This window comes from Hemiscyllium ocellatum, chromosome 3, assembly GCF_020745735.1.
Source record: "Hemiscyllium ocellatum isolate sHemOce1 chromosome 3, sHemOce1.pat.X.cur, whole genome shotgun sequence".
Lineage (NCBI taxonomy): Eukaryota > Metazoa > Chordata > Chondrichthyes > Orectolobiformes > Hemiscylliidae > Hemiscyllium > Hemiscyllium ocellatum.
Genome location: NC_083403.1, coordinates 64781966 through 64795448, shown reverse-complemented (window position 1 = coordinate 64795448; position 13483 = coordinate 64781966). Strand labels below are relative to the sequence as shown.

At 37.4% G+C, this 13483-nt stretch overlaps 2 protein-coding genes across 2 annotated transcripts in view; one reads left to right on the top strand and one right to left on the bottom strand.

The window, feature by feature from the left end:
• The window catches only part of nt5dc1 (5'-nucleotidase domain containing 1), a 547161-nt gene that overhangs the window by 53344 nt on the left and 480334 nt on the right, over positions 1-13483 (top strand). The window contains exon 6 of the mRNA XM_060850687.1: positions 3815-3896. Coding sequence (XP_060706670.1) covers positions 3815-3896 — 82 coding nt within the window. The remainder of the gene's footprint in view (positions 1-3814; positions 3897-13483) is intronic.
• The window catches only part of LOC132830129 (uncharacterized), a 62798-nt gene continuing 60897 nt past the window's right edge, over positions 11583-13483 (bottom strand). The window contains exon 12 of the mRNA XM_060847635.1: positions 11583-13357. Coding sequence (XP_060703618.1) covers positions 11583-13357 — 1775 coding nt within the window. The remainder of the gene's footprint in view (positions 13358-13483) is intronic.

The following is a 13483-nucleotide window of genomic DNA, read 5'->3' as shown; positions in this document are numbered from 1 at the left end:
TTTTTAACATTCTTAGCCATTTCTTTATTTTTTATTGTCAGTCTTGCCTCTTTCTAAGAGATCCATGTTTACTTCATCTCTCTTCTTTTTCGTGTACTTAATTTTTAGATCCTTGAGGTTTGAAGGATAGTTTGGAACTGTTGGATAGCTAGGTGTGATGTTGATTCAGGTCTAGTCGTGTATTTGGGAAGGGGACAAAGAGAATGCAAACTACAAGTTGCTTCCTCTCACTCCCACATTCTGTACTGCAGCACTAAGCTGTGTAAGCTGATGCAACTGTTAGTTATTTAAAATAAGTATTCTTGTGCTGTTGTTGACTATTTGTGATTGCTATTATCAACTTAAATGCAGGTAGTTTTTCTGTAATGCAATGGTTGCATTCTTATGCCAACCCTGCATTATAGAAAAAAATTGCACTGTAGAAATAGCGCTTATGTGTTGCTGATGTAATTGCATTAAAAGTTCATACACAGTCGCTTTACAGTGAATTTGCAATAATGAAACATGTGCTATTGCAGGGCAACCTATAGCTAGAGCTGACTTTTAATCATGAAAACTTTTACTACTGTTCTGGCAACAATGTTACATTTTGAAACCTTTGCCTTCATGACTTTGTTTTAATTTGTTATGTTGTCACTTTCGGAAGAAATTAATTTGAAGAGGCTAACTGCTAGCAATGTTGTATTTTCCTTTTTATTTATTTAGAGCGTAGGGCAGTATGATACTACAATAGAAATGGAACAGCCCTAAAACATTCCTTTGCATTTTATTCTAGGTTAAGGCAATGCCTTGCTCTGTGGTATTAATGCAATAGCCACATTTTTGGCAAATATATTTCAGCATGGCTAAATGTGAGGTTGCTGGAAAAGCACAGCAGGTCAAATGTGAGGTAGCATATTTTATAAGAAAAACAGAGATTGCATATTACATGGAAAGTACTATTTTAGATGTGGTAAATCTGCAAACATGCAAAATAACCTGAGGGTATAATAGCATAAATCACTAAAGTAGCAATACAGATTTGTAACTCTATTAACAACTAAGCAAAGTAGGCATTACAACTTGTTTTAGAGTGGTGAAATCTAAAAACGTTAAGTTCTAATCTTGGTTAAATCAAACCCTGATTACTGTCTACAGTTCTGGTTTATAGAATGAGAAAAAGAGTTAGAGGAAGTGGAGATTATCCAGAAATGTGATGGGTGCGTGCCGACCAAGAGGACACAGCTTAAAAATACGGGTAGACCATTTAGGACAGAGATGAGAAGAAACTTCTTCACCCAGAGAGTGGTGGCTGTGTGGAATGCTCTGCCCCAGAGGGCAGTGGAGGCCCAATATCTGGATTCATTTAAGAAAGAGTTGGATAGAGCTCTTAAGGATAGTGGAATCAAGGCAGGAGATAAGGCAGGAACAGAATACTGATTAAGGATGATCAGCCATGATCATATTGAATGGAGGTGCAGGCTTGAAGGGCAGAATGGCCTATTCCTGCACCTATTGTCTATATACTGATGATGAAAAAAAGATTCTCCTTGTTTTTGAAAAGAGAAGGCTCTGAGTCATTGCATTGAAGTCTTTAAAGTTATGAAGAGAGTGAAGATTTTCACTTATGAGGATAAGCAATGCCAGACATCATTAATTGTCAACAAGAAATCAACTTGCAAATTCCAGTGAAACCCCTTTTACCCAGGTAATGGAGAAAAATAAAATTGGCTACCACAGAGTGGTATAGGTGTATTTAAGTGATGGCTGAAAATGTGTTGCTGGTTAAAGCACAGCAGGTTAGGCAGCATCCAAGGAATAGGAAATTCGACATTTCGGCGGCCAAGTAATTATTTAATGAAAGAAATAGTAGACTTCTGAGTAAGAACAGGATGAAACTTAAATGGAGCTTAATTGCTGGCATAACTGGTTGGCTTGTATAAGCTGTTCCTGTACAGTGTATCCTTTATAATATTTCTCACCATTACGATCAAATGTTTTTAATTCTGTATATCGTTTTGGGAGATTTACTGAATAAGCGTCCAGGTGCAGAAAGCAACATTCCTTTTTTTTTATATTGTGCATGATCTTTAAACCTGTTTTTCTCTTGACATAAGATAATTTAAAGAAATGACTTGTTTCTTGCTTGCAAGAAAACTTTTGAGTAGTTAGGTTGCTAAGATTGCCAGCCAACAGGGTGATTTTCTGCTTATGGGATGTTTTAATTTTTTTTCTCTTACGCTATTGCTTCAGCACGTGTTTGTCACTGTCTAGCACAGAGATGGTTCTGGCCAATGTGCAAACGTTTACAGCTTAAAACAGCCGTCATCATTTAGCTTGAAAGTAACTCTGGATCAGAGGAGTGACTTGTTCCATATTTTATGACCCAAAAGCCAAATCTTGCTCTGGAAGCTGCATTCTATTTCGCCGTGTGCCTCAGGAGAATTAAATAATTTCTAAGTTTTTATCCGATCTTTATCTGATTGAATGTTGGGGTTTAGTTAGCTGGCTGGTTGGTTTGCAATGCAGCATGATGCCAACGGTATGGATTCAATTCTTGTACTGGCTGAGGTTACCATGAAGGAATCTCCTCCTCAATCTCTCCCCTCATTTGAGGTGTCGTGATCCTCGGGTTAAACCACCATCTCTCTCTCTCTCTGTCTCTGTCTCGCTCTGTCTTGCTGTGTCTCACTCTGTCTCGCTCTCTCTAAGACGACTGTTTATTCTGATTTAACTGCTTCCCATGTTTGTTTGTTGCAACAACTAGTTATCTTTCATAAATTAAATACCAAATGTCGGCTTGTGAAATTGAGAACAGTGTATTCTCATCTTTTGATCCTGGTACAAGTTGCAATTTCAGAAAGTGCTTTCTGGACTTCGACTATGTCAGTAATAGTGTAACAAATACTTCAAATAACTTTAAATTTATAATTCGACTGACAATGCCAATGTTGAATTTTCCTCAAGGGGAGTGAGGAGGGCAATGTAGGTAAGGGGACTTTTCAAGAAAACTGCCTTTTGGCCAGAAACTATAAAATAGAGGCAAGCACAAAAGGAAGCAAGGTTCAACACTGTTGTTTTTTACATTCTTCAAGCTGGAGCACCAATTCTGTAGTGCCATGAACCTATATATTCGATATATCCAGAACTAAAAGTTGATGACCTGGCAAAAAGCATTTGTTTTTTCTTGTATTGTGCGCAGAATGCTAATGCTAGCAATCCTTAACTTTTCATGTACCTTGTGCTGAATTTGGCAATAAGGTTGATGGGAACTATCTGGTAAGTCTTTCTCGGGTTGCTCTCTTCTCATTGAAACTATCAGAAATAGACCGGCACAGCAGTTTGCTGCACAATTCAGAAACATGGCCAACAACCTTTGAGACAGTGTCATTATCAGCAGTTTCCCCAAACTGGATTTCATTCCCTTGAAAATATTACTCGAGTAAAAGTTAAGCCATTACTTTGTGCCCAAAAACATGGTCCCAAAAACTCGAATTTTGTACGTTTATGCACGGCCTATTAAATAGGTGAGTCTAAGTTTTGTAGACGTGACGTAAAGAAGTTTGCATGATACAGCAGATTTATTAAACTTAACAGATACATAAAGTCAAGTATTTAATGCATTTAATTGCTGAGTATGACAATTTTTAGCTTCTGGAACAAAAAAAACCTAATTATGTTTCAGTACTGTAATTCTTTTGTCTTCCAGATAATTTATCATATGTAAATATAACCTGCACAATTACATTGATTCTAGCTGCACTTTAAAACAAAATTCTTAAAAAGCAGTTGAACTGATGTGATTTGGGGTGTTTAAACCATTGCTTTCTCACAGAATAGAACTGTGAAGAAATATGAATTCTGGAAGGATGTGATTGCTTCTATAGAATACAATTACAAAGCATCTGCCTTCAAAGGTAAGTCATTATTTTGTGATTCTTAATACAAAGTTTTTTAGAAATTTGTAGGACTCATTATTTTAGATTGCCACATCTTGTTAAGTATTATGGAACTCATGACCCACTGTAAAATTGTCATCTAGTAATTGTAGGTAACATGAAGCTTCATTGTTATGTCTGTTTTGGATTTTCTTCTTTTTAATCTGTATATTAGAATGTTCTTTCAGTTGTGATAATGAACATGCTGTTATGGTATGGATATATCGTTTTATAAGTTATCAAAAAAGTACTAAGAAGTTTCTACTTCTAGATGTTATTTAAGCATGTAACTATGGTTGTTCAAAGGAAGCTGGTTGAAGTCTGCTTTTCCACTCCATTACCAGTATGCAGCTGCTCTGCCAGAGAATCTGTAATTGTGGTCAAATGATTACTGGCAATGTGAAGTTTTGAGGAACTTGATGTGCAATAAATTTATGCTTGTTCTGCATTATATTCAAATTTTCTCCATTTTATTCACATCTGTCTATCATCCACTGTATCTGAATACATCTTGGCTCAGAATTACTTCACTCCTGAACTAAATCACTGGGCATATGCTTCAAAATAGGTGTAAAAAGAAACCTGACTCAATCATCAAACTGTAAACAGTCATTTTTTTGGTGCTAGGTGAAACTTTTAATGCCATTTTTACTTGATATTGCCTCTGTGAGCAGCATGATGCGTTGTTTCTTTGAATGCATTTTTGTGGCATTAATGTCTGTAACGATGAAAATGAGACTCTTCCATGCTTGCATGTTTTTCAACATTTTCATGATATTGTTTGCATTTTAATGTTTATGAAAGATAATCAGTCTTGAGTTGTTAATTTTCATGCTTTAAGGAATATATGGTATGGGATCAGTGCTTGTTTGTATTTATTTTTGGAAGTTGACAGGAAATAGCTATATACGTAGCTATCTATGCAATGGGTGTAACTGTCCCATTACATGCCTTGAAGAAATTCCAACTCGAACTGTTCATATTTGTAATGTAAACACATAGAATTAGTTTTACTTTATTACCTCACTTTTCAATGTAGGTGAGTGCATTATGATAGTACATTCATAATCACTGATCAGCCGTAACAACTTGCCCTGATACTAACCTTTGTTTTAACTGCTCAGACTGGAATGACCAAACATTTTTCAACTGAATTTCTCTTGAATACTTATCAAGTTATGACCAATAAGATTTTTTTCTGCTTTGCCATATATAGAATAAAGTAAAGAATTAGTAAATTAGATCTTTGTTTTCACCCCTCAATCACTAATCCAGTCATATTTTTAATGACAGTGATTGGCTTAATGACAAAGGAAAATTCTAGCAGAGTGAAGTAACTTATTCTCTCTTTTAAATATAACATAAACATGATAATAAAAGATGTTTTAATGATTAAATTACCCTCCTAGTTGTCAACCACATTGCATCTCTCTCTTTTATGTTAAGAAGTTTTCATATACTTGATCAGATCAATTGAAACAATACAAATGCTTTTTGTTGGAAATGCCCCGCAGTAGATATTTTCAGTTGTACTCCATACTAAAGACCCTTTCTATTAATTGTCTCAGTAATCTAAGCTTGGCTGTGTGCATATAATTTCTGGTAATGTAATGTAATGTTGGGTAGGGTCAATCAGGGCATTTGCATTACCATAATTTGCTAACTGAAATTGATGTCAGTGTCATAATTTTCTTCTCTTCTGTAATGTGATCGAGCAAGTTAAACTATAAATAATATACAGTTAATTTGTTAAATGTAATCCTTGGACAAGTGTTTAAACACTGAAGAGGTCAATGTTGCACTTGTTACTGGACAGCAAATTATTTGGTGTGTTTCTCTGAAAATACAAATGTTAAGATGTCTCAGCACTCTGACAATATTAATATAAGGCTAAGTCAGCATTAGTAGTACAAGGTTCTATGCAGTTTAGTTTGTCTTCATGGTCTCTACCAAAATTTAGGTCAGCTCAATCAACCTAAAACAATTATAAATTGCTGCACCTTCCTTAGAAGTTGAAGGTGACAAATAGGAAGTAGGGAAGATAATCCACAGGGATTATCAAATCAAACTGCTGATTTTCTAAATGTCTAGCACATGGTTGCAAGCATCTATACTACACAGTGATTACTTTCACTGGGATATGCAATCTATCTCATATCATTTCTATCTGCTTTGCAATCACATGATGTCTGCTCAAAAAAAGTGGCATATTAGTGAACCGATTCTTTCATGGTAGATATCACTTGGCGATGGGTATGCAATTTAGCTAGATTGGTTACTTGAATAAATAAATGTCTTCAAATAAACATCAACATTTAAAGTAGATTTTGAATTCAAAAAGTTGTAGTGTCAGCATCAGCAAGTTTTTTCAGTAAACTCTGTCATGCATCTCGAAATAAATTATTCTTACTTGGCATTTTCTCTAATTGTAATAGAATAGCATTTTGATCATATGGATTTTTCTGTCATACCTTCAATTTGGGGCCATTTTCACCGTCATAAAAGCTGAATATTTTGTATTCTAATGTATGTTCTTTGTTCAGAGAATCATTCTGTCGAGGTTCTCTAAGCAAAAAGGTGTAAGAAAATATGGCATGAGAGAAGTTAATTTTTCATTTGAATCAACTGTACTGTAGTTCTTATTGGTTCCTGTTGTGTGCATATTCCTGTTTGCTATCAAGCTCATTTGCATAACTTATTGTAGGTCATGTGGCAATCATGCCTGGTAATTTCTTCACTGTTATGAACAGTGCTAAAAATTTGTTTTATTGCTCAGTGAAGTTGAAAGAACGCAATCTTTCATCACTTTAAGATTGTGTGATCATTGTAGCAGTCTTGTTAGTGTCAAATATTTGCTTAAAGTTTTCAGACTTATTTCAAGAGTGGATTTTATGAGACATGCATCAAATTATTAAAGACAGGGGGATGGGTGAGAGCTGGCAGGGAACCTGTGCAAATTTTAAACAATTTGGAGCGGTAGTCAAATGGACAAAATGCATGAGTACTGAATAATATGATGTCTTTTGATAGTGGAGATTGGAGTCACCTTTGAACATGTGTGTTGACTAAGAGGACATAAGAAAAATTGAACCAAAGGTAATATAGTCATGAAAAATAGAAGGAAATGGGTAGTAGTTTTAAGTCCATCCATAATGGTCATAGGCAGGTGAATGAACACTTGCCCTGGGTTCAACATGAAACTGAAATTATCTACAATCTAATTTGCAACAGAGGAGGTTTTGGCAGAAGTGAAAAGCAATGATTTTGCTTTTGCCAGTATTCAACTGGAGGAAATTTTGATTCATTTCTTAAAATATGAGGGCACAAATGTGGCCATGTCAATTAGGAAAATGGACAATTTGATGTGTGTCATTTATGCTTATTGAAAATATCAAGAGATGGTGTCACTGAACAGCAACCTGCAAATGATAGAGAAAGAATTTTTGGGGAACTCTAGAAATATTTGTGTTTGGCAAGAGGTGGAATCATTCCTGAAGGTGAGCAAGCAGTATGAAACTAGATAAGAAGGACGTATGCCTAGTTCCCTGGATATGTCCTTGAGCTAGAATACAGAATGTCTGGTGAATGTGATGAATGTCGTCAATATGATGTACCATGGAAATATCTAGAAGTAAGATGTAACATCAGTATCATTTAAATTAAGAGTGGGCTAAGTTTGTGTAGATGATGAAGCCCTAGTAAGTTGTGTAGCTGGATGGTTGGCTGATCAGTCACACATTTTAGGTATTTAGATCTAACTTTAAGTTGATCTTGCTTAGTCAATAGCTTCACTTTGACCCTACCTTTGCCCATCAGGCTTGGTTTTCACATAATCACAGCTCTCAGTTGTTTTATTTATGTGTAAGTGTAAACTGAATTCTGACACTTGTCATGGAAAATATTTTTATTTCAAAAACAGTCGCAGTAATTTAAATCTAAATAAAATTCATGTGATTAACCTGACATTTTAACTATGCCATTGGAAATATTAGGAATGCTAGATTTGTTTTGGCTAGATCACAGTAGGGAAAATCAAAGACTTATGATCTATTCTACAACCTAGGTCCTAGTAAGTTGGACTGAATCATATTATTACAAAAGATTTGAATGTCTTGAAGAAAATCTCATGGTACCATCCAGGAACCTTTATATGGAATTAATAGCTCAGTAATGGTTTAACCCTTTTAAGGTGACTGGTATCTCTGTGATATTTTAAAATAAAGTGGTTGTCTGGCCCTTTTAATGGATGACTTGCTGGGTCCTGGCATTAGACAATTTGAAGCGGCTGTCCATATTTTGCAATTTACGACCGAGCACGATAAAATAATCTGACTGGATGAAGACTTTTGTGAAGACTTTCTTAATTCCTGGCAGTTACTGAGAGAGATTTATCCACTCCTCCTCTTCTTTCACCACCTCCCTCCCTCCCCTCTTCCCTGAAGGTTTTGAAAAATAATCTTCAGGGCGACAAATCTTCAGATCTTAAATCTTCAGATTTAAACCAAAGGTATGTCTGTCTACAGTACCAGCATCAAAATTAGAATTATCATGTGTAGTAATTGGTAATTTCAGAATAGTGATGCATTCTGACAGAAGTCTTCCATGGAGTTGGACTTTTCTGTTGGCATCTTTGGCCTTCCAGCTACATAATGCAATTATATGATGCAGAATATACTACAAGTGTAATGCAGCTATCGTTTATAAATTGCAAATGCACGATTTTAACTATTCAATTGAAACAGTATGCTTTGTTCTTTTGATTAGCAAGAGATCATTTGTATGAAAGAATTAAAAATCTCGATTTAAAGAATGAAGGTTTTTTTGTGGTAGCTCATGAAGATGATACATTTGCAACATATTTTGTACTGTTGCAATTCCTAGTTTGGTAAGTGAGAGAAATGACTAATATTCATCACCAGTTTTGCTTGAGAAAATATGTATTTTGAAACTGTTGACAGTAGCACAACTTACCTTGTTTCATCTCATCAGCTGAAACCTCACTGATGCCTTTACAAACATTATATGTGATATTTCCAAAGCACACCTGACACATGTCCCATCTTCTACTCTGCATTAATTTCAGGTCATCCAAGCATCTGCTGTCTGTGCTATAACTTGTAAGAAGGTCTATTCCCTCTGTGCTTGGAGGTCTACATTGGCTCGCCGTCAAGCAGTGTTTTATTTTTGAAATTTTAACTCATTTTCAAATCCTGTCATAGCTTTTTACCTCCCTTTAAATCCATTCATCCCAAACCCTCTGAAAATCTGCAGTTCTCATAATAAAACTTATTCTTTTCTTTTAAGCACCTCCAATTTCATTCACTCCCTGATTGGTGGCCATGCCTTGATTGATCTGGATTGATCTAATCTCTCTGCCTGCGTATGTCACTTTCCTTCTTTAAGATACTTTGTTAAACCCACCTCTTTGACCAAGCTTTATTCAATTTTCTCATCTAATATCTTCTTCTTTGGCTTGCAACCAATTTTTTTTTCATATAATGCTCCTGTAAAGCAGTTTGGGAAAGATGTTAACAAAGCTGTTGTAAGGAAAGGGTGTTGGTAACACTGTTAAATGCCAAAAAGTGAAATTTGGTGAGGTCATGTTATCATTATGCAATAATTGGATAAAGAATATCAGCTATAGTTTTCTGACAGTGATTTATCCTAAAGTAAGATTTGCTGTCACAGAAATGTATTTCTATGGTCTGGTAAGTCTATGAATTTATCTTTAATCTTTTTAAATTTGTATTGCAATTTAAAATTATTTTTCAGTATTTAACTTTAGTTATGTGTAATGATCATGTGAGTGAGATGTTAAGAACATTGTTATAAGAATGGCCATATCGTTCAACTCAAAACGCAGGCATGATTTCATGGTTTCATTGTTGCTTTTATGCAACCAGACGAACATGGGCTTTGTGTTCGAAGAAACACTTTTTATGGCGAAACTAAACCAGAAGACCATTTTGAAGTAAAACCACTTTCATTTGAAGCCAGTCTTTTCTATGCCTTTTTCACTTTGTGGCTTATAGTGCATTAAGGAGAAATCATTAGAACCCCTACAATGTGGAAACGGATCCTTCGGCCCAACAAGTCCACACGGACCCTCCAAAGAGTAACCCACTCAGACCCATTCTTCTACTCTATATTTACTCCTGACTAATGCACCTAACTTAGTTATTCCTGAACACTATAGGCAATTTTGCATGGCCAGTTCACCTAACTTGCACATCTTTGGATTGTGGTGCACATCTTTGGATTGTGGGAGGAAGCCAGATCACCTGGAGGAAACCCATACAGACGTGGAGAATGTGCAAACTCCACATAGTCAAGGCTGGGAATTGAACCCAGGTCCCTGGCACTGTGAGGCAGCAGTGCTAACCACTGAGCCACCATGCCACCCGTGGAAAGAGTCTCATTCAAAGAATGTAAGAAGCTTAAGTACATATTATTTTAGAATTAAGTTCTGCATTTTGTGTTGTGTAATTTTGTAAGGCAAGCCTAGGCTTTGCGATTTAATGCAGTGATAAAGTTTGATTTTTATAAATTTTCTTTGTAAAATGCAGGGCAGTGCTGAATTTTCTAAGCGATTTATTTTCTTTTAGTTAAATAACAAATGGCTCCTTCAAATAAAATTGAGAGGCTTTGGAACCCTCCAGAACACCTCTGTGTATCAAATAAACATGATATGATATTAATCACTAGGATGTGATACTACAGATCATATTAAATCTGTGCCACCTAATTTTCAGTAAAGCCACTTCGAACTCAGAGATACCACTGACCATGTAGAGGAGAAGTAACTAGTAAAACTTAATAAGCTGGTAAAAGCAATGTCAGATGCTGGAGATCTGGAACTAAAAACAAAGTTCTTGGTAGTCCAAACTGACTCCTCTTTCTAACCCCAAGGAGTATGTTTCTGTTTTTACTTTAGTTAATAAGCTGGTATTGTTGAGTGAACAGATTGATCCACTGCCTATTGTATGTATCAGTTTTGTGCACTGTGTCTGATAAAGTTAATAAAGATTTGGAGATGCTGTGTCGGATTGGGATGTGCAAAGTTAAAAATCTCACAACACCAGGTTATAGTCCTGCAGGTTTATTTGGGAGCAATGCTCCTTCAGCAGGTGATTGTGGAGTATAAGATTGTAAGACACCTTACAATTTTATACTCTACAACCACCTGATGAAGGGGCAGCTCTCCAAAAGCTAATAGTTCCAAATAATCCTGTTGGACTATAACCTGGTGTTGTGTGCTTTTAAACTTAATAAGTTCTGTGAAACTTGTAAAAACATACTTGCATCTGGAATTGTTTCATAACTAGACACGATCGCAGACCTTTAGATTGGCTTTCTCAACTCACTGTATAATTATAATTAATTTAATTCGAAGAATTAAAATTAAATTCAACAAGCTTCACTATGATAGCCAGAGAATTTTGTTTTTAGTAATTTTATTGTCATGGATAATGGCAGCAGAATAAACATCGTTCTTAAAAACACAATTATATGCAAAAATTCTCATTATTTTGACCGTTTTTAGGTTTGTTGTTTTATTTCGAAATGTCTCTAATCAAGTTCTTTTGTCTTTCAATCACATGGAAGCTACTAAAAAATTTAGTTCCATCATCCATTTTGAATTGCACTTTCTTCAGTTGATATGCATCATGATGGAACAATTAGATATCCTGAGAAGGAAGAACTTTTCTTTTCAGATGAATACAAACCATTGAATTCTTCTGAGGATAACTGAATGTAAACTTTGTCTTTCTTACGTAAGCTTATTATAGCACTTCCTGAGGCCTGATCGATATAATCCTTTTTATAGTCATCGAATGTATACATTACAGCTTCATCATTTTTGTATAATCCAACCCAAACACTTGCTCCCTTAACATGTACATGATAAAAAAATTGATAGATGCCAGGTATTTTGCATGTAAAAATCCCAGTAGATGGATCATAATTATCATTTGAATTAATTAATATTTTGTCAAATACCACTGGTTGGTCTGTCGATGAAAACGAATGAGACAGGATGGCTGTAAATGCTGGTATCTTATGTTTTTCTGATTGTGTAGCCACTTTTCCAGGTGGTCCTGGTGGACCAGGACGTCCTGGAGGACCTGGAGGTCCTTCCTGTCCAGGTGAACCAGGTATATTACCTGATAATTTTCCATAATAATTACCTGGGTTACCTGGAGGACCAGGAGGACCAGGCTCTCCTCTTTCTCCTGGATTTCCAGGAGATCCTTGATCTCCAGTTGGACCTCTTGGACCTTGTGGTCCAGCAGACCCTCTCATTCCTTCTTTTCCAGGGTACCCAGGTGCCCCTGGTGAACCTGGGCTACCTGATTTACCAGGTGCTCCAGGTAGTCCTGGGTCACCTTTTTGACCAGGAAGTCCTTGTGGACCCTCTGAGCCTGGTCTACCTGGAAGTCCTGGAGATCCTGACTTTCCTGGTGCACCACCTGGCCCTGGTTGTCCTTTTGATCCTTGAAACCCTTGTGGTCCTGGTGGCCCTGGATTACCTTTTGACCCTGGTGCACCATTTTGCCCTGGATTCCCTTTTGGACCGTCCTGACCTGGTGGGCCATACGGTCCTCGTGGTCCTTGTGGTCCAGGTTGACCTGGCTGTCCCTTTTTCCCAGTTTCTCCAGGATAACCATTTGAGCCTGCAGGGCCACGCTCTCCTCTTGGTCCTGGATTTCCAGCTTTACCAATGCCTGGCATTCCTGGTTCTCCTGGTGAACCTTTTGGACCTACTGAGCCTTTTGGTCCAGGAGATCCAGGTGACCCTGGTTCTCCTCTAGGTCCAGGAGATCCATTTCTTGATTGTCCAGGTGGACCTGGTGGCCCTTTCTGGCCTTGTGCTCCTGACTTTCCTTGTGAACCTGGGGCACCCCTCTCCCCATTGGAACCTGGTTTACCAGGAGGACCAGGAGGCCCTGTTTTTCCTATTCCTTTTGGTCCAGATGGACCTGATGGCCCTCTTGGTCCTGGTTCACCTTTGTCACCTTTTTCTCCAGGAGCTCCAGATCCCTTTTCTCCCTTTGGGCCTGGTTGACCAGGACTTCCTGACTTGCCTTTGGATCCAGGTGCTCCTGGTGATCCTGGACGACCTGGTGCCCCTTGGGAACCTGGTTTACCAGGAATTGATAATCCAGGTGGGCCAGGAGGTCCTCTTGGTCCTGAACTGCCATTTTCTCCCGGTTTCCCAGGAGCTCCTTTGTCACCTTTCTCTCCGGGAGATCCCTTTGCACCAGGCTTTCCTGATGCTCCTGGAGCACCTGGTTTCCCAGCAGATGACTGTCCTGGTGGTCCTCGTGGCCCAGTACTACCAGGAGCCCCTCTCAGTCCGACTCCTCGTTCTCCTGGTGGGCCTTGTGGGCCTGGTGGACCTGGATAACCTCGTGGCCCGCGTGGCCCTCTTGATACTCCTTATGATAAAAATAAAAATAAATATGGTTTAGAATTTGCTATCTTCATGCTAATTCATTTTAGTTGGCTACTTTCATTTTAACTGGTCATGTGGACACCATGGTTTGTGAAATCTACTATCAAAT